Source organism: Sminthopsis crassicaudata, chromosome 1 (assembly GCF_048593235.1).
Source record: "Sminthopsis crassicaudata isolate SCR6 chromosome 1, ASM4859323v1, whole genome shotgun sequence".
Lineage (NCBI taxonomy): Eukaryota > Metazoa > Chordata > Mammalia > Dasyuromorphia > Dasyuridae > Sminthopsis > Sminthopsis crassicaudata.
Genome location: NC_133617.1, coordinates 448,666,547 through 448,687,361, shown reverse-complemented (window position 1 = coordinate 448,687,361; position 20,815 = coordinate 448,666,547). Strand labels below are relative to the sequence as shown.

The 20,815-nt window shown below is 35.0% G+C and overlaps 1 protein-coding gene across 2 annotated transcripts in view; it reads left to right on the top strand.

Moving 5' to 3' along the window:
* Positions 1-20,815, top strand: part of ENTREP1 (endosomal transmembrane epsin interactor 1) — a 118,549-nt gene that overhangs the window by 19,719 nt on the left and 78,015 nt on the right. For both annotated transcript variants that reach the window (XM_074280727.1, XM_074280726.1), the window contains exon 2: positions 4,273-4,329. In XM_074280727.1, the coding sequence (XP_074136828.1) occupies positions 4,273-4,329 (57 nt within the window). The remainder of the gene's footprint in view (positions 1-4,272; positions 4,330-20,815) is intronic.

Sequence of the window (20,815 nt, the reverse complement as noted above, 5' to 3'; positions counted from 1 at the left end):
ACAAAAATACAGATTGCCCAGATTAACAGAAGAGGAAATAAATTACTTAAATAGTCTCATTTTAGAAAAAGAAATAGAACAAGCTATTAATTAACTCCCTAAGAAAAAAATCCCCAGGACCAGATGGGTTTACCAAACATTTAAAGAACAATTAACTTCAATATTATATAAATTATTTGAAAAATTAGGGAATTAAGGACGCCTACCAAATTCCTTTTATGACACAGACATGGTACTGATACCTAAACCAGGTAGGTTGAAAACAGAGAAAGAAAAGTATAGACCAATCTCCCTAATGAATATTGATGCAAAAATCTTAAATAAAATATTAGTAAAAAAGATTACAGAAAATCATCCCCAGGATAATACACCACGGCCAAGTAGGATTTATACCAGGAATGCAGGGCTGATTTAATATTAGGAAATCTATTAGCATAATTGACTATATCAATAACCAAATTAACAAAAACCATATGATCATCTCAATAGATTCAGAAAAAGCATTTGATAAAATCCAACATCCATTCCTATTAAAAACACCTTAGGAATATAGGAATAAAAGGACTTGTCCTCAAAATAGTCAGGAGCATCTATTTAAAACCATCAGACAGCATCATATGTAATGGGAATAAACTGGAACCATTCCCAATAAGATCAGGAGTGAAACAAGGTTGCCCACTATCACCATTACTATCCAATATTGTATTAGAAAGGCTAGCTTTGGCAATAGAGATCAAAAAAGAGATTAAAGGAATTAGAGTAAGTAATTTGGAAGCCAAATTATCACTCTTTTTAGATGATGGTATACTTAGAGAACCCCAGAGAATGAACTAAAAAGCTGTTAGAAATCATCTATAACTTTAGCAAAGTTGCAGAATACAAAATAAATCCACATAAATCATCAGTATTTTTATACAACACTAACAAAATCTAACAGTGAGAGATACAAAGAGAAATTATAACTGTCAATAGTATAAAATATTTGGAATTTATTTGCCAAGGGAAAATATTATATTTAACATATACTTTAACATATTTAACATGTATTGGACTACCTGCCATCTGGAGAGGTAGGGGAAAGGAGGGGAAAATTTGGACAAAAGATCTTGCAGAGGTCAATGTTGAAAAATTATCCATACATATGTTTTGTAAATAAAAAGCTATAATAATAATAATGGAAAAAAGAAACATAACTTTTCAGCATTTCTCATCTCTGGGAGTGATCCTATTATTAGCTCCATCTTACAGAAAAAGAAACTGATGCAGACAAAAGTTAAGAGATCTGCTCAGAATTACACAGCTAGCTAGTATCAAGGTGGAATTTGAATTTAGGTCTTCCTGACTCCAGACCTACTGCTCTAGCCACTGCTTCTCACTTGACTAACTTGTATAGGAATAAAATGACAGTTGAATTTAAATTTTTCTATGGGTAAACTGCAAAGTGGAGGAATCATAACCAAACAAATAAGTGTTAACAATGTGTTTTATACATTTTTTTGGGAAAGGTAAATTGCTTTTTGAAATATGTAAAGCTCCAAGGTACCATGTAATCTTTAAATCATAATATATTTTTGTTTCAATAGATGATGATGCAGAGAAATTTGTTCTTCCCAGATTGTTTTTGGCTGTCAATATTAACATAGGTTTATGTTCTCTCACTTTCGCAGAGGATATGTCTGCTAGTCCATTCTGTACCCAAGGGGAGTCCCTTTTGCAACATTTCCCAAAATATTTGTGCCTTTGTCCCAAATGATAGAGAACCCACTGATTTGGCAACTCTAATTGTTAGGAAATTTTTCTTGACATCAAGTTTAAATTTGTCTTGTGTGTTTTGTGTTGTATCTTATTTTTGAGGGAGGAACATTTTATTTTAAAATACTTTGGGGACAGCTAGGTGGCACAGAGCACCAACTTGAAGTCAGGAGGATCTGAGTTCAAATGTGGCTTCAGACACTTAACACTTATTGACTGGATGACTCTGGGTAAATCACTTAACCTCAATCCCCTCAAGATGGGAAAAAAAGAGAAAAAAAAGCTTTTTATTGATACTTTTGTATTCATGCATTCATGCATGTTACTACAATTTGGAAAAGGAAAAAAAAAACAAACATTGACCCTTCTCCTCAGATTAACCTTTCATTATTACAATTAAAATCTTTTAGGCGAAAATAACAACACAACTATTTTATCTGACAATGTATACAACATACTGTCCTAGTAGTCCCTCATTAATACCATACACACACTTTAGACATAAAAATCTACCTTGCTCTACAGGAAAGTATATATGGGAAAGGGAATAAATCATGATAAAAGGGAAGATGGATTTGGGGAGGGCAGTAGTCAGAAACAAAACATTTTTGATATGTTGAAAGGAGAGAGTGAATAGAATTAAAAGGAGGGAAATAGAATGAGAGGAAATACACTTAGCAATGAAAACATTTTCAAAGCAAGTTTCTCTGATAAAGGCCTCATTTCTCAACTATATAAATAAATGATTTTTTTCAATTTCAAATTTATAAAAATAAAAGATTGATCATTCTCTACTATTTCCTCATTTTTCTGTGAAGTGGAAGCTAATGTTTCATTATCTGTCCTCTAGGATCATCCTTAATTGTTTTAGTTATTTAGAATTGGTCTTTTTAGTGATTTCATGTGTATGCTTTTAGTCAGTGTGTATTTTTTTGTTCTGTTCTTTTTATGAAGCTAATTCTCCCTGGTAAAAAGAGAAGCAAAATTAGATTTGAATGGGTATGGCTTTTCTCCATGGTACATTATCATTGTCTCATTTAATTGGATTACAGGTCCAATTCCTTCTTTGGTATTCCTTTAGTCCCCAAAATGACTGGAAAACAAACAAACAAACAAACCCTTTTTTGTTGTCCTTAGTATTCATCACCAACTCTGTTTGTCTTGAGTTTTGGCTTTGCTAACACTTCTTATAGGGCCACATTATACTTTTGTCTTCATTCTCTATTATCTTGTCCTAGTTTCTATATGTTGTTTAAAAATTTAAGCTGGTTAATAAATTCCTGGAGTACGTATACAAGTTTCCTAAAACTTACATGTTTTATAAAAACTTAAAAGCTCTTAAAATTTTTTAAAAGCTCTGTCCCTGCTCTTTTCTTTCTTTTTTGGTATCTTATATGCTTATGGCTCTGGCATTTTATTCTTAAGAGTTCTTTGACTAGTCAAGTCCCATTTAATGATGTGGTAAAATTTACTCCTAATCTGTGAAGATGTATAGTGTAGTAAACTTTCTTGGGTGTTTTTGACTTGTTGAATATTTAATTTTTCTGGGGGAAAAAACTCCCCAAAAAGTTTATTATTAGTAAATGGTAATTGTGAATTACTGAACTTGTCGGATTTGATAAGAAAAAGCATATGTGAATTAAAAAAACCTACAGCAAGCGGCTCATAAGTCATTGTACAATGGTAATGGGTTTAGAACAGTGACTGGAATGTATCCAAGGGGCAGAATAACTATTTCCATTATGATTCATTGGCCAACTGGTTAGAATTATAATATCCACAAGGTAGATTCTAGTTTGAGGTTTTAGGAAAAAAAAAATTCTCTGGCTCCTTTTCCTGAGTTTTGAGCTTGTGTTTTATTGAAGTAATACTGTGACTTTCGAATTAGATTCTTCTTAATTGAAATATTGAATTTTTTCCCCAAAGAATACAGCATAAAATCATTTCCATTTAACCCTGCTTCATCCTGCTCCCACTGTTCCCTTCCCTAAGAGGCAGTGTGGAAAAATAGGAGTGATGGATTTGGGGTCAAAAACACTTGGGTCCAACATACACATACTACCTTTATAATTCTGGCCAAGTCACAACCTCTCTCAGCCTCAATTTCCTGATCTGTAAAAACAGAGAGCTGGAATAGAGAGCCTCTATCCATATCTAAATCAATGAGCCTATGATATCTTTGCTGAAGACTAATATAAAAAAAAAAAAAACAAACCAAAAACAAAAACCTTGCGAAGAATGAAACTATTTCTATCTGTGTAGTTCTAGTTGGCTTAAAAAGGAAAGATACCCAATTAACAAGGCTATTGTGGAGTAATGGAGATAGCATTTTGTGAAATAGCATACTTTACATTGTCAAGGTAGTGTTTTCCAGGGCTCAGATTTTTTGTAATAAGCAGTAGTGTCAACACTTTTTATATTAGAGAATTTTTAAGTTTTACAGTCTCTTTCAATGCATCTCAAAGATTATAGGAACTGTTTTGTTGAAAGAAAAATTCATATCCATGTTTACTTTTGCAGGTGATCCTTTCTGGAATCATAGGACTAACAACGTGGAAAAGGCCGATGATACTTTTGGTATGTTGTGATTTAAAAAACTGTTAACAGGGTTAAAATGTACTGTTAAAAAGAAGTCAGTTCTGATATAAAGTGAACATCAAAAATGTTAAATTTCCTTCTCAAAAAATGAGTGGTGCTGATGAGATTAAGGTCTGGCAGTTGGCACCAAATGATGGGATTTGGTAGCAATTCACGTCTAAAGAACTCCTTGCCAAAAGGTTCTTTTATTTATGAGAAGTTACAGACAAAATAAAGAGATAAAATAAATACCAGGAGGAGTAAATATGAAAGTGATTTGGGAAAACTTATAGTTAGCAAGAAAAGGGGTTAGCAATTAGTACTGGAAAAGACAAGGTCCCCAGTGGAATTCACAATTAACTAAGAGAAAATTAGTACTACATGAGGTGGGAATATATCATTGACTGACAGGCTAAATGCTAAAAGGCATTTAGCATCCAAAGAATTAGATAGCTACAAAAGGATGAAAGACTCCAAGAAGCATGGGGAGAGGTGGGAAGAAAGATATTCTGATGCAGAATGTTGGTGAACTAAACCAAAAAAGATTCAGCAAAGATAGAGTGGGCCATGGAGAGATTTATAGGGTAAATTTAACCTGGGGAGAGCAGAATTTGACATTATAACAACTTTCTGATTAGATGAAGTAAGGTGGAATTACCCACAGGGTGTAGCTGATCCTTCCCTACTTGCCTCAGGAAGTAGTTTTAGCAGTACTTCAGGCTTTCTCTGTTAACCACAGCCAGGACCCTGTTAGTGCTAACAAAGGCAAAATAATATAGTCTTACTTATTCATGAAAATAGGATTAGTTATGTCAAATATTCCTTTTTTTTTTTTTTTTTTTTTTTTTACTTAAAAAACAATAGCAATTAAATAGGTCACAGCACTTGTCAGCACTGAAGTTTTATTTATTTCTTCTTGAGTAGCTAGTGCCATAGAATTTTAGTTTTAATTCCTCCAAGGATCTTATTCTACTTTTTAGGTACTCTTACTCCTAGTTAATTGTATGTGGTACATAATTTATAGAGACTTTGATAGTTAAACAGGTCTGTATTTTCATTGGTGTGGGTATTTTTTCTTCACTTTTTCATTCATGTAGTTTTTGTTTATGATCTTCTATGAATCCTCTTTAGAGATTTTAAGTGCATTAGAGATGATCTTATTCTTTTAATTAATAAATGTTGAAATTAATACTCACTAAACTCTGCCTCTTGCCCTATAATACTACAAATTTCCTCCCTCCCCCATGAAGTCCATTGTCATTTGAGAGAGCTTGGTTTAATTACTTGTTCTGGAAAAACAAATTGGACAAAAAATGCATATCGATTTATTGAAAACGTGGAATTAGCATGTACAATCTGACCAGGTGCTGTTGCTGTACAATGATCTGGATCCAAAATCAAATAAAAGGAGATCAAAATGGATTATATTTGGGAATTAATACAGGTTCTTCAATAATCCTAAAAGGTTCATTGATACAAAAATTACTTTTTGAACAATAATATCTTTGGGTGACAGATTATGGCTATAAATTTTGGAGTGCCATGTTTTTGACGGGGGTGAAGCCTGAAACTGTCCCCCTTGACTTTTGTGGAGAAGCAATGGGGATGAATTCTGAAACTCTCCTCTGACAAAGACCCACTCTTCAGGGCAGTTAAGTGGTTTCATTCTGTTGGAAATCTTGGTGGAGACTAGCTGTGCTCTCTATTGAGTAGCTGCACCCTCTATTAAGTTGAAGATTAGCCCATGACCACTCCCAGTAGCTCAACCTTAAGTAGTCTCATTCAGTTGGAGATCTGGGCCTGATATTCCTATTGAATGGCTTGAAATTCCAAGATAAGTACTCTCTTTTCAAATGGAAATTTAGGCCTGGGGGCATTGAATAGAAGCCCCAGTCTCAGATTTCTTATAAAAAGACAATTTTGAACCCCAAATCTCTGGAGATGTCCAAAGTTCGATAATGCTATGAAGATGCCCTCTTCTCAATGTTAACCTTTGCCATTTTTCCTGACAGGACCTTTTATCACTAAGAAGTCTGTTTTCCTAGCAAAACTGGCTTCTCAGTGCCAATAAAAATCCCTTTTCTTGCCACATTCAGATTTTGGGTTTGTGAATTCTTTGGCCAGAAGAGATTTTCACACCCCAGTTCTCTACCACTAATACTGCATCAATTTCAGAAGAATAAAAAATGTAGGTTGTCCCAAAGGTAATAGAAAAAAAAAATTATGTGACAGGTGTAATTTACACAGAAAAGTATCATAAAAGATATATTTGAGGCCATTCGTTTAGTGAAAATAGGAAAGAACATCTAGATAACTAATATACTTGGAAGTGAACTATGACTTGGAATTCTGGTGCCTGAGTTAAATTCAATTTTTCTGAATCCTAGGAAATCACTGAGGTGGCTTTGGTGCAGGGTGTTAGGCCAGAGACTCACCCTGGGGAAAAAGTGGATCCCTGAACATAGTGTCTTGGAACAAGCTCCATGTTCCAGCCACTGGTACTATTAAATTCTTGGAAATGTTAAAAGAACCCAAAGGGAGGAATGATTTATAGATGTTGTTCAGTTGTTTCAGTCATGTCTGGTTTTCATGATCTCATTTGGAGATTTCTTGGTAAAAGATACTAGAGTTTGCCATTTTCCTTTTCAGTTTATTTTATAGAAGAGGCAAACAGGGTTTAAGTGACTTGGCCAGGATCACATAGCTAGCAAGTGTTTGAGGCTAGATTTAAACTCAGGTGGATGAGTCTTTCTCATTCCAGAATCTGGGCTTTACCTACTGTGCCACCCAGTTCCCCTCTGATTTACAGAAAGACAGACAAAAATTATTCAAGAAAAGAATTTGTGAAAAGGTTATAATCTGTTCCAGTGGAAGAGGCAACAGATTAATGGGATCATGGATCTAAATAAAATCTAAGTATACCAGAAATAGGTAGTATACCATTTTAAAGAGTAGGAGCATGTTGTACAATATTGATTCATAAAACTGATTAATTAAATATTTGATCTATTGCTAGGTGATGCCAATGCTAAGTGAATAAAATGTGGTACTTGATTTTAAATCCTTATAATTTTGTAGATGAGATGAGTCAGGACCATAGCTTACTGTAATCTATATGTATATTCTTCAGAAATGTTTTTCTGGTTTTAGAAGGGAGCTAGGTGACAAAATGGATAGAACACTGGACCTAAAGTTAAGATGACCTTGAGTTCAAATCTAATCTCAGACTTTTACTAGCTGTATGAGCTGTACTTATTTCACTGAGCAAGTTATTTCTGTCCATATCAGTTTCTTTATCTGCTAAAATAGATAATAATAGCAACTATCTGTCAGGGTTGTAAAAAAATAAAATGAGATATTTTAAAAGCATTTTGCAAACCCAAAAGCCCTCTATCAGTGTTTTCATTATTATTCTTACTTATGGTAAGTAATTTTGGCCATGTGCTTCAAAATCAATTTAGCAAAATTATGTTACATGTAGTATTTTAAATAAAAAATTCCCTAATAAATTTGGGGAGAGAATACATTGCCTATTTTATCTTTTTTGTTTGTTTGTTTTTTATTATTTGGGTCTTTAGGCATCTAGTAATAGATTTTATTTATGAGTTTGTTCTTTTAGGTTTGTCTTCCAACACTTGCTTCAGTTTTGTAGAACTTTGTGTTCATCCATAGGTTAATTCACAGTTGTCTGATTGCTCTCCACAACCATATCCCAATTCCTCTTCTAAAGGATCTTTTTGGGGGCAGTTCTTGGTAGAGTATTATTTTGAGTAGTTGATCATCCCTTTACTGAAGAACACTTATTGTATTCCTGCTCTTTCTTTTGTCATTGTTTCAGTGATTACATCAGACTTTTCACTGTGTGTGAACAAAGGAGGGTCATTTTGACCTAGTTTCATTAAATTCAAGTTTATTTGAAAACTTCAAGAATAAGAACAGTAAACTATTCTTCAAACAGATTAAATCTTTCATGTTTTAGGTATAAAAACATTAAAATGTTTATAAGAATACATTTGGTTCCATATGGAACTAAATGGAACTAAATTTTTGGAGCTAAATTTTAAAGAAAGGTATTTCATATAAATATTTGTGTATTTTTAGGGGTAACATTCTAGGATATTTTTATCCATTGAGACCAGATATTCTGCATTTTTTTTTCAAAAATTTAATGAGATATTTCTGGAAGTTATTTTTATTTTTACCCTGTTAAAATGTTTAAACAAAATAAGGGCTCTTAGAAGTTAGAAATTAATTTACCATATAGTTAGTAGGTACTTTTGTTTTTTTTTTTGCTGAGACAACTGGGGTTAAGTGACTTGCCCAGGGTCACACAGCAAGAAAGTGTTTAAGTGTCTGAGACCAGATTTGAACTCAGGTCCTGACCAAAGGGCACTGTTATAATTGTTTTTCCCTGCTTTACTTTGGAGCAACTGAGCTGGGATAAGTTTAATTTCAAATCTAATAGAAAAACCACAATCATTAATTTTACTCTCAGAAATTCTGGGTCATAGTTCAGGTATGTTGTTGGTTCTAGCTTATTGACCCTATTGACTTAACATCTCATGTTTCCCAAGGGATTGGCTAACGCCACTGATTCAATTCAGTTAACATTTTATCAAGCACCTGTTACCAGCAAGAAACTGGCAATGGAGTTTATGGTCTACAAAAGGAGCAATGACTGAAAAACATCATTTTGGATGATAGAAGAAAAATCTCAGAAATGAACCAGCCCATTTATATCTAATTCCAGAAATATGCCTGAACAAACTATTAAAAATCATAGCCCTTTATGTAGTGGCAAGAAACTGGAAACTGCCCATCAGTTGTAGAATGGCTGAATAAGTTCTGAATATTGTTCTATAAGAAATGATCAGCAGGATGATTTTAGAGAGGCCTAGAAAGACTTGTATGAACTGATGCTAAATGAAATGAGCAGAACCAGGAGATCATTATATATGGCAATAAGATTTATACAGATGAGCAAGTTTACCCTCGCCAATAGCACATTGAAATCAAGATACAAATAATTATACATTATAAAGCCTGTCCAAGTGAATCTTATTTCCTTTATCAATTATATTATATGCTTGGCATATTAGGAGAAAACATGGGGTTTAGGGATTTTCAGTGACATGTTTATTCTCCCTATCAGTGTCTGAAATCTAAATTATAGCCTTCGCAAAGCCATTTATTGGGGTTTCTTTATGCAGTGCCTAAGTTTCATAGCTTTCTCCTTCATCCCATATCTCAGAGTTGTCTTAATTTACATTTCTCTGATCAATAGTGATTTGGAACACTTTCATATGAGTGGAAATAGTTTCAATTTCATCATCTGAAAACTGTCTGTTCATATTCTTTGACCATTTATCAATTGGAGAATGGGTTGATTTCTTATAAATTAGAGTCAGTTCTCTGTATATTTTGGAGATGAGGCCTTTATCAGAACCTTTAACTATAAAAATGTTTTCCCAATTTGTTACTTCCCTTCTAATCTTGTTTGCATTAGTTTTGTTTGTACAAAAGCTTTTTAATTTGATGTAATCAAAATTTTCTATTTTGTGATCAATAATGTTCTCTAGTTCTCCTTTGGTCACAAATTCCTTCCTCCTCCACAAGTCTGAGAGGTAAACTATCCTATGTTCGTCTAATTTATTTATAATAATATCATTCTTTATGCCTAGATCATGGACCCATTTTGATCTTATCCTACTATGTGGTGTTAAATGTGGGTCCATGCCTAGTTTCTGCCATACTAATTTCCAGTTTTCCCAACAGTTTTTGTCAAATAATGAATTCTTATCCCCAAAGTTGGGATCTTTGGGTTTGTCAAACACTAGATTGCTATTTTTATTTATTTGCCCAACTTTATGCCAATAAAATCGATAACTTAAATGAAATGGAAGAATACCTTCAAAAATATAGCTTGCCCAGATTAACAAAATTACAAAATACTTGCCACAAAAATAAAGTCAGATTAACAGAAGTAAATAGTCTAAATAGTCCCATTTCAGAAAAAGAAATAGAACAAGCTATTAACCAACTCCCTAAGAAAAAATCCCCAGGACCAGATGGATTTACATGTGAATTCTACCAAACATTTAAAGAACAATCAACTCCAATGTTATATTAACTATTTGAGAAAATAGGAAATGAAGGACTCCTAGCAAATTCCTTTTATGACACAGACATAGTACTGATACCTAAACCAGGTAGGCTGAAAACAGAGAAAGAAAATTATAGACCAATCTCCCTAATGAATATTGATGCTAAAATCTTAAATAAAATATTAGCAAAAAGACTACAGAAAATTATCCCCAGGATAATACACCAGGATAATACACCCAGAAGCAGGTCGTCTACAAATGATTTAGCACCAGGTGCCCCACGAACATGCGCTGCGCTCCGGGTGAGAGGTGGCCCACCTTTGCGGGCCGCTCTCCAGCCCCCAGCGCGAACGGCCCTCTGCACGAACGGCGTGGGCCCCGACCCCCAAAACCCCCCCGCCGGAGGCCTGGCTATCCGTGGCCCACCGAGGCTCCTTGGCGCTGCGGTATCGTCAAGCTTACTATCACCATTACTATTTAATATTGTATTAGGCTGTAACACAATTAGCACCTCCTATGAAGCAGCCTATGACAAGATTACAAAAAGCATTGGTTAAGGCAAAAAATGAAGGACAGTATGTATCTGATTTTATAAATGTATACCCTGTGATTGAAGAGCTTGACTCTTCAGGTAAACAAAGGAGAAGATAAACTCCTTTTGATATGGAAAAAATTAAGGATTTGCAAAAAAGGATTGTACTCTTTATGGGGCTACATCATCTTATGTTAAGATGTTACTAGGCAATTTGGCTTATGAAATCCTAACTCCTAGTGATTGGAAATCAATAGCAAGAACATGTTTAGAACCTGGACAAAACTTTTTGTGGCTTTCAGAGTATCATGAATTATGTAGGATTCAAGCCCAACGCAATAAGCAAACTGGAGTTAACATACAAATCACTTTTGACCAACTACCAGGTGAAAGTCAGTATGCAAAGAATTCAGAACAGATTAATTACCCCATAACAGCTTATGAACAAATTGTTGCTGCTACAACAAAAGCTTGGGGTTCCCTACCAGGGAAAGATCAGGGGGGAAGCCTTCACAAAAAGAGAACAAGGTTCCAATGAACCCTTTGTGGATTTTGTGGACATTTGCAAACAGCTGTCACAAGAACTATTGGAGAAAATGCAGCTACAGAAATAATGATCAGGGGGACTTCCAGCCAAAATGGCAGAAAGGAGGCACACATCTGCTTAAGCTCCACGTTTTCTCTCAGAATTTATTTCAAGATAAGCCTCAGAATTAATGCTTGACTGGAAAAAAAATCCACAAATAATTACCAACAGAAGACATCCTTGAAATTCGCCAGAAAAGGTCTGTTTTTGCTCGGGGGCAGGGAACGACCAGATCAGGCACAGGGGATGGCAAGTAGCAAGAGCAAGGCAGCTCACACTGTGAAGACCCGAGGAAGAAGGGGTGCTATCTCTGCCATTTCTGCAAAAAGACCTTTACCCCAGTGTGGATATTCTATCTTGGCAGCAATCCAGGATCAGCAGAGAAGCTGTAAACACAGGAGGTAAAGAATAAAACCCCCCAAATCTAGTGTCTCTCCTGACCTGGCCACCCCCACCCCCACTTGGAGTGACTCAGCATGTTCTTAGAGCCTCAAAGCCTCAGAGCCCAGACGCAGCACAGCCATTGCTGTCCTGTTAGTACCTTGCTGCTGTCTCCCACAGTCTGTAGAAGAAGCCCGGTAACACCATCCAGCCCAATCACCCCCCCCCCAAAAAAAAGCAAACTTCATTTGTTTTTCTTGTCAGTTTGTTTGCTTTGATTCTGCTCTGACAAAATGAACAAAAAAATTTAAAAGGGCTCTAACCATTGACAGCATCTATATGGATAGAGAGTAGACTTCAAACCCTGAGGAGACTAAAAGCAGACTGTCTCCAGAGGAATCCCCAAATGGGAATATGATCTGCTCCTCAATACATAAAACTCTCATAGAAGAAATCAAAAAGGTTCTCACAAGAGAGCTAGAAGATAAATGGGAAAAGGAAAGGGAAGCTTGGCAAGAGAGTCTGGAGAAGTCATCCCACATGTTTAAAGACAGAGTGGATAAAGAAATCAAATCATTGAAAAACAAAATTAGTGAGTTGGAAAAAGAAAACAGCTCTCTAAAAAAATAAAATTGGAGAAATGGAAAAAAAAATTCCATAGAAGAAAAAAACTCAAAAACTCAATTGGACAATTACAAAAATATATTTTAAAAATGAGTGAAAAAATACATCACTGAAAATCAGAATTGAACAAGTAGAATTGAATGCCTTGAGGAGACACCAAGAATCAGTCAAGCAAAACCAGAAAAATGAAACAATGGAAAAAAACATCAAGTACCTTCTTGGGAAGACAACAGACCTGGAAAATAGATCCAGGAGAGACAATCTGAAAATAATTGGACTCCCTGAAAAATATGATGAAAAAAAGAGTGTAGCATCTAAATTGTTAAAAGAGAAATTAAGAGAACTGCAAGAAGAAATAGACAGCAAAACTATAATAATGGGAGATCTCAACCTTGCACGCTCAGAATTAGATAAATCAAACCACAAAATAAATAATAAAGAAGTTAAAGAGGTAAATAAAATACTAGAAAAGTTAGATATGATAGATCTTTGGAGAAAACTAAATGGAGACAGAAAGGAATATACTTTCTTCTCAGCAGTTCATGGAACCTATACAAAAATTGACCATATATTAGGACATAAAAACCTCAAAAGCAAATGTAGTAAGGCAGAAATAGTAAATGCATCCTTTAGAGATCACAATGCAATGAAAATTACAATTAATAAAAAGCCAGGGGAAAATAGACCAAAAATAATTGGAAACTAAATAATCTCATACTAAAGAATGATTGGGTGAAAGAGCAAATCATAGACATAATTAATAACTTCACCCAAGAAAATGACAATAATGAGACATCATACCAAAATGTGTGGGATGCAGCCAAAGCAGTAATAAGGGGAAATTTTATATCTCTAGAGGCCTACTTGCATAAGATAGAAAAATAGAAGGTGAAGGAATTATGCTTACAATTAAAAGTGCTAGAAAAGGAACAAATTAAACCCTCCCAGACAAACACGAAACTTGAAATTCTAAAAATAAAAGGAGAGATTAATAAAATTGAAAGTAAAAAAACTATTGAATTAATTAATAAAACTAAGAGTTGGTTCTATGAGAAAAACAATAAAATAGATAAACCCTTAGTAAATCTGATTAAAAAAAGGAAAGAGGAAAACCAAATTGTTAGTCTTAAAAATGAAAAGGGAGAACTCGTTACTAATGAAGTGGAAATTAGAGCAATAATTAGGAGTTACTTTGGCTAACTTTATGCCAATAAATTGGATAACTTAAATGAAATGGAAGAATAACTTCAAAAATATAGCTTGCCTAGATTAACAGAAGAAGTAGTAAATTGGTTAAACAGTCCTATTTTAGAAAAAGAAATAGAACAAGCTATTAACCAACTCCCTAAGAAAAAATCCCCAGGACCAGATGGATTTACATGTGAATTCTACCAAACATTTAAAGAACAATTAACTCCAATGTTATATAAATTATTTGAAAAAATAGGGATTTGTAGCGAGCTGTCGTCTCTAGAAGCTGCCGGATCACTCTCTGGGAAGAGATCTCCTGTGTCTTCTACTCAAATCTCTCCGACAGATTCTTCTTCCTGTAACGAACCGTTGTCTCCAGGCAGTTGCTGTTAACTCTTGTCCAGAGAAGTGACTTCCCTTCCTGCAGAGAGCCCCGTCAAGCCTGATGCAATGCAGAGTCTTCTTCTATCTCTGGGTGTCCTCTCTTTTATTCTCCCAGAGAATGGGCGTGGGATAATGCAAGGGCTTCTGGGAAGAACCACTTCAGCCAATGAGCTTGCTCCTTCTATCAAGTCAACCTGAGTTCTCACCTTGTCACTATCCAGACAACCTGAGTTCTCACCTAGTAATCCTAACAGAACTTTGCTCAAAAAGTTATCAAGGTAAATATCCCAAAGAAATCTTAAAGGAGGTAAGGGGACCTGATGTGCAAAAATGTTTGTGGCAGCCCTCTTTGCAGTGGCTAGAAATTGGAAATTGAGATGCCTATCAATTGGAAAATAGTTGGGTAAATTGTGGTATATGAATGTTATGGAATATTATTGTTCTGTAAGAAATGGCCAGCAGGAGGATTTCAGAAAGGCCTGGAGAGACTTACATGAACTGATGCTGAGTGAAATGAGCAGGATCAGGAGATCATTATACTTCAACAACAATACTATATGATGATCAATTCTGATGGACGTGGCTCTCTTCAATAATGAGATAAACCAAATCAGTTCCATTTGTTCAATAATGAATAGAACCATCTACACCCACTGAAAGAACTATGGAAAATGAGTGTGAACCACTACATAACATTTCCAATCCCTCTGTTTTTGTCCGCTTGCATTTTTTATTTCCTTCTCAGGTTAATTTTACATTATTTCAAAGTCCGATTCTTCTTGTGCAGCAAAATAACTGTATGGATATGTATACATATATTGTATTTAACATACACATTAACATATTTAACATGTATTGGTCTACCTGCCATCTAGGGGAGGGAGTGGCAAGAAGGAGGGGGAAAGTTGGAACAGAAGGTTTTGCAAGGGTCAATACTGAAAAATTACCCATCTATCTTGTAAATAAAAAGCTATAAAATAAATAAATAAATAAATAAATGCCAAAAAAATAAATAAATAAAAAGAAAAAAAGAATCCATCAATCACCTCCTGAAAGAGACCCCAAAATGAAAACTCCAAAGAATATTATAATTAAATTCCAGAATTATCAAATAAAGGGAAAAAAAATATTGCAAAGCATCCAGAAAGAAACAATTCAAATATAGAGGAGCCACAATCAAGACTACCCAGGACCTAGCAGCTTCCACTTTAAAGGATCAAAATAATATTTTGAAGGGCAAAGGAGCTTGGACTGCAGGCAAGAATCAAATATCCGGCATTAATTTTGCTTAATTAATTAATTTAATTAATGCTTAATTTGCATTATTTTTCTGGAAAAAAGATGTACATTCAACAGAACAGAGGATTTTCTTTTTTTTTTTTCATGCAAAAACTAGATCTGAACAGAAAATTTGACCTTCAAATACAGAACTCAAGAGAAACATAAGAAAGTAAAAAGGGAAGAAAAAATGTTTTTAAAGGTTAAAATGTTTACAACCCTATATGGGAAGATGATACAGTTAACTTTTGAGAATAGTAGCTATGTTAGGGGTATACTTAAAGGGTGTAGGTATAATTTGATTTTACTATGATGGTATAAAAAAGAAACTATAGATGGAAAAGAGATTGTACTGGAAGAAGAAGAAAGGGGAGGTAAAATGGGTAAATTACATCACATGAAGAGGCAAAAAAGACCTATTACAGTTGAGGAAAAGATAGGAGGAGGATGAACATTGTGTGAACCTTATTTCATTGGATTTGGTTCAAAGAGAGAATATCAGACATATTTTGATGTAGAAAATTATCTCATCCTGTAGGGAAGTAGGAGGAGAAAGGGGACAGGAAAAAGGAGACTAATAGAAAGGAGAAGAGAAAAAGGAGAAAGAAATAAAAAAGGGGGAGAGGCTATAAAAAGGGAAGACAGATTGAGAAAGGTGGTTGTCAGAAGCTAAACACTGGTTAGGACAGAAAGGCAAAGTATAACTTGGGGAAAATAAGATGGCAGGTAATACAAGAGTTAGTCATTTTAACTGTGAATGTGAATGGGATGAACTTACTCTCCCTAAAACAGAAGCGGATAGCAGACTGGATTAAAAACCAGAATCCTACAATATGTTTTTGATTTTTTGTTTTTGTTTTTTTAAATTAATTAATTATTTTTAATACACATTGCTTTATGAATCATGTTGGGAGAGAAAAATCAGAGCAAAAGGGAAAAACCATGGGAGAGATTAAAAAAAAAAACAAAACAGAATAAGAAGTGAACATAGCATGTGTTAATTTACATTCAGTCTCCTTAGCTCTTTTTCTAGATGCAAATGATATTTTCTGTCCAAATTCTATTAGAATTACTTTGAATCACTAAACCACTGAGAAGAACCAAGGCTTTTATAATTGATCATCGCACATTCTTGCTGTTCTTGTGTACATTGTATTCCTGGTTCTGCTTGTTTTGCTCAGCATCAGTTCATGTAAATCTCTCCAGGCCTTTCTAAAATAAGCTTGATCATCACTTTTTACAGACCAATAATATTCCACTACCTTCATATACTACAACTTGTTCAGCCATTTCCTAATTGATGGGCATTTACTCATTTTCCAACTTTTTGCTAACACAAAAAGAGCTGCTAAAACATTTTTGTACATGTGGATCCTTTTCCCTTCTTTATGATTTCTTTGGGAATGGCACTGCTGGGTTAAATGATACCAAATCATTTTGATTTCCTTCTCAGGTTAATTTTACATTTTCAAAGTCCTATTTTTCTTGTGCAGCAAAATAACTGTCTGGATATATATATATATATATATATATATATATATATATATATATATATATATATATATATATATATATAAAGGCTGAGTTCCTTACTGGCAAAGTCTGACAGAGAAGTAAAGTCTAGAGAAATCCCAACGGAGAGACATAAAGTATCATTATGGAAATAGGTGAGGAAAAAGAGAGAGTAGCACTGGAAGAGAGTATTATCCCAGCAGGCAGAGGTTTTCTTGGCATAGCATGGCAGAACCTAGCATAGCACAGCATGGCATAGCATGTCAGGTCCTCTTCAAAGAAGTGAGTTCCAAGTTGCAGTTTTTATAAGGAAATCTGAGTACAGTCACAAGTTTCAACTGATTTCTTCAATGCTGTCACTGTCCCCAGGCCTAGATGAGACCACTTACTGGAAGTAGTTGAGCCAATAATAGGGGTAGAAAATCTTGGAATTGAATGCTTCAACTAGTCCCACCAAGATAACAGAATGAAGCTGTTTATCTTGCTTCCCTTAGGCGTGGTCCCACAGACACAGGGTTCAAGGAGAATCTCTCCTTCAAGGAGTTTAAGAGAGTTTCAGGGTCCCTTGTTCATCATCTTCATCCAGGACCTCATAATTTCTCACTTGAATTGTTTCAACAGCCTTCTAATTTGCCTCCACACCGCAGAAGTCTCTTTACGTTAGTGTACAATATACATTGTTGCCACACTCATTTTCCTCAAGCACAGATTTCACCTAATATTGCCAATTCCATTGAGTTCTTATTGTCTTTAGGATAAAATATGAACTCTTCTGTTGAGTTTTTAAAGCCCTATATGATCTGACCCCAACATAACTTTCCAGCTCCATTGATCATTACTCCCCTTCCTATATTTTGTAACCTTGCCATATTAGTTTTCTCTCTGTTCCTTACATATGATACCCCATTTTCCATCTCTTTCACTTTGTAAGGCTATCCCCCAAGGTAGTTCCTCCTTACCTCTGCCTCATAGAATCTTCTTCTTCTTCTTTAAGATATGATAATTAAAAGGTTCTGAAAAATGCCTCATTTCCAAAATACATAGAGAATTTTCTTTAATTTATAAGAAATTAAGTCATTCTCCAATTGATAAATGGTCAAAGGATATGAACAGACAATTCTCAGATGATGAAATTGAAGCTATTTCTACTCATATGAAAAGGTGTTCCAAATCACTATTGATCAAAGAAATGCAAATTAAGACAACTATGAGATACCACTACACACCTGTCAGATTGTCTAAGATGACAGGAAAAGATAATGACAAATGGTGGAGGGGATGCAGGAAAACTGGGACACTGATGCATAATGTTAGTGGAGTTGTGAACGGATCCAACCATTCTGGAGAGCAATCTGGAATTATGCTCAAAAAGTTATCAAACTGTGCATACCCTTTGATCCAGCAGTGCTACTACTGGGCTTATATCCCAAAGAGATCTTAAAGGAGGGAAAGGGAGGGAAAGGGACCTGTATGTACTAAAATGTTTGTAGCAGCCCTTTCCATAGTGGCTAGAAATTAGAAACTGGATGGACATCCATCAGCTGGAGAATGGTTGAGTAAATTATGGTATATGAATGTTATGGAATATTATTATTCTGTAAGAAATGACCAGCAGGGTGGAGTTGCGAAAGAATCCAGCCATTCTGGAGAGCAATCTGGAATTATGCCCAAAAAGTTATCAAACTGTGCATACCCTTTGACCCAGCAGCGCTACTACTCTTGGCAGTTACTATTACCAGTCTATCCTAGGCCCAACAGAGTACCTTTGACCACTGACCTTTGCAGTGTCAACTCTACCCGGCTCGCCCCCTCTGAGGCCTTCAAAGGTCTCTGGCCATGATTTCTTGAATCTATAGTTTAATAACCAGTAGTGCACTAAAGAACAGCCACGTGTAATCTTAAAAGCCTTTATTATACCTACTTGCATAATGCCCTGACTTACTGCCCTGACTTGTTAACTCCTTAGTGAACACCTGGTCTGAAGATGGACGTGTTCACTACCAAACTCCTTACCTCTTGGCTATCCATCAGCTTGGCGTGGCTACCCCAGGCTAGAGAGCCAGGTTAAAGAGAGCGACTGCTGTCTGCAGTGGGCTTATAAAGGGCCTGTGAGGTCACACACACAGCCAACCAGCGAGAGAGCGTCACCCATTACGAAGCTATTTCAATATGGACAGGATCCTAACCACAGGGCAGTCCTATATCCACAGAGATTACTTCTGAGCCACTCACTCAATCTCCTGCTGCGCTGTGGCGCCACCCATTTAAAGGACCCTTATAGATCAGGGAACTCCCAAATGAGAAAAATTCATTTACCAATGCATATCAGCCTCTTCCCTTCAACCCACTATCTTAGAGTTGCCTAAAACACCAAGAAGTTAAGTGAATCCAGGAAGAGGACTTAAAATTCAGGTATTCTTGGCTCCAAGGCCAGTTTCTTTCTTAACTGTGTATAAGGCATTCTATCTTACACAAAATAGGCATTTAATAAAAGTTTGTTGAAATGAATTAAGTGAGCATTAATGTAAGCTTCTAGTGAACAGGCAATTTCAATTCATTCATTCAATAGACATTAAGTGCCTACTTAAGTATGTTAAGCACTGAAGATACAAAAAGGGATAAAAGACAGTTTCTGTCCTTAGAGAGCTTAAAGTTCTTGCCTTCATATTACCAGTACCTAACCAGGGCCTTACAAGCAGTGGGAACTTTAATAAATATCTGTTGTATTACTGAAATGGCTTTCTCAAGGTCAGCAGCTAGGCACTAGCAAAGCCAGGATAAGAACTCAGGTCTCCAGGGTTCCTTCTACTACTTTAAATCATTTGAGGCAAATAAATTTAGTGTAAACATATGTAGCCCCAAATTTTAAAAAGATAACAGAGTTGATTTCCCCAATTTCAAGTTTGTAATTGCAAATTAATCTTCAGACCACTTGCTTCATTTTTAGTTCCTCACATCATCAGGTTAAAGGGAATACTAAAACAACTCATAGTATGTGCATTTCTAGTGTTATTAGGACTGTCATCTGTATGAAAAACAACCCACAATTATGTCTCACCTAAATTTTTAAAACTAACATTAAACATTTTACAGAAAGTGCTACCTAAAATCACAAACATACCAATTCTATATTCATATAACAATGATAATTAGGTGAGCCTTTAGCATTTCTTTTCAAAGATATGTTTATGCCTCTGCTAAAATGAATAGGTCACTTAATCAAAATGGCTTTTCACTAGGCAGTCTCAGTTCTGCCCTTCTCATTTGACTTGCAGAATCCAAAGACAGGCATTGTATTCTAGTAATGGTACCCTTATTTCCAATCTCTTCTCTCTCCAATCCATACAACTGCCAAATAGGTATTCCTGAAGCCCAGAGAAGAGCATGTTATTTCTACTCAAAAGTTTTCAATGTTCTTTTATTGCTTCTTGGATAAGGTACAAAATCTTCAACATAGCATTTAAGATCCTAAAGGATCTTGCCTTCCATCAAATTTCCAATTTTATTTCATATTACTCTGGTTAATAAAGCTTGATTGCATGCATAATAAGTCTAATCAAGTGTTTCTTTCATACTAATTAATTATTATATGTAAGTCGGTTTTATATATATGTATGTATGTATATATGTATACATATGTATATGTATATATATATGTTGATATATGTGTTTTCCTTGTGTTGTATTCTATTCCATAAATGCTGTCTATACAATCAAATTGACTTACATAGAATATTCTGTTTTTTTCCCTCCATGTTTTTTAAATCACCCATAAAACATGCTTGAACTCTATAATGTACTCTTTCCTTAACAGTTTAAAAAAAAAGATATGCATATATTTGTGTGGAAAAAGTGAAGAACTTACAAATCAAGCACATATTGATCAGAGACTAT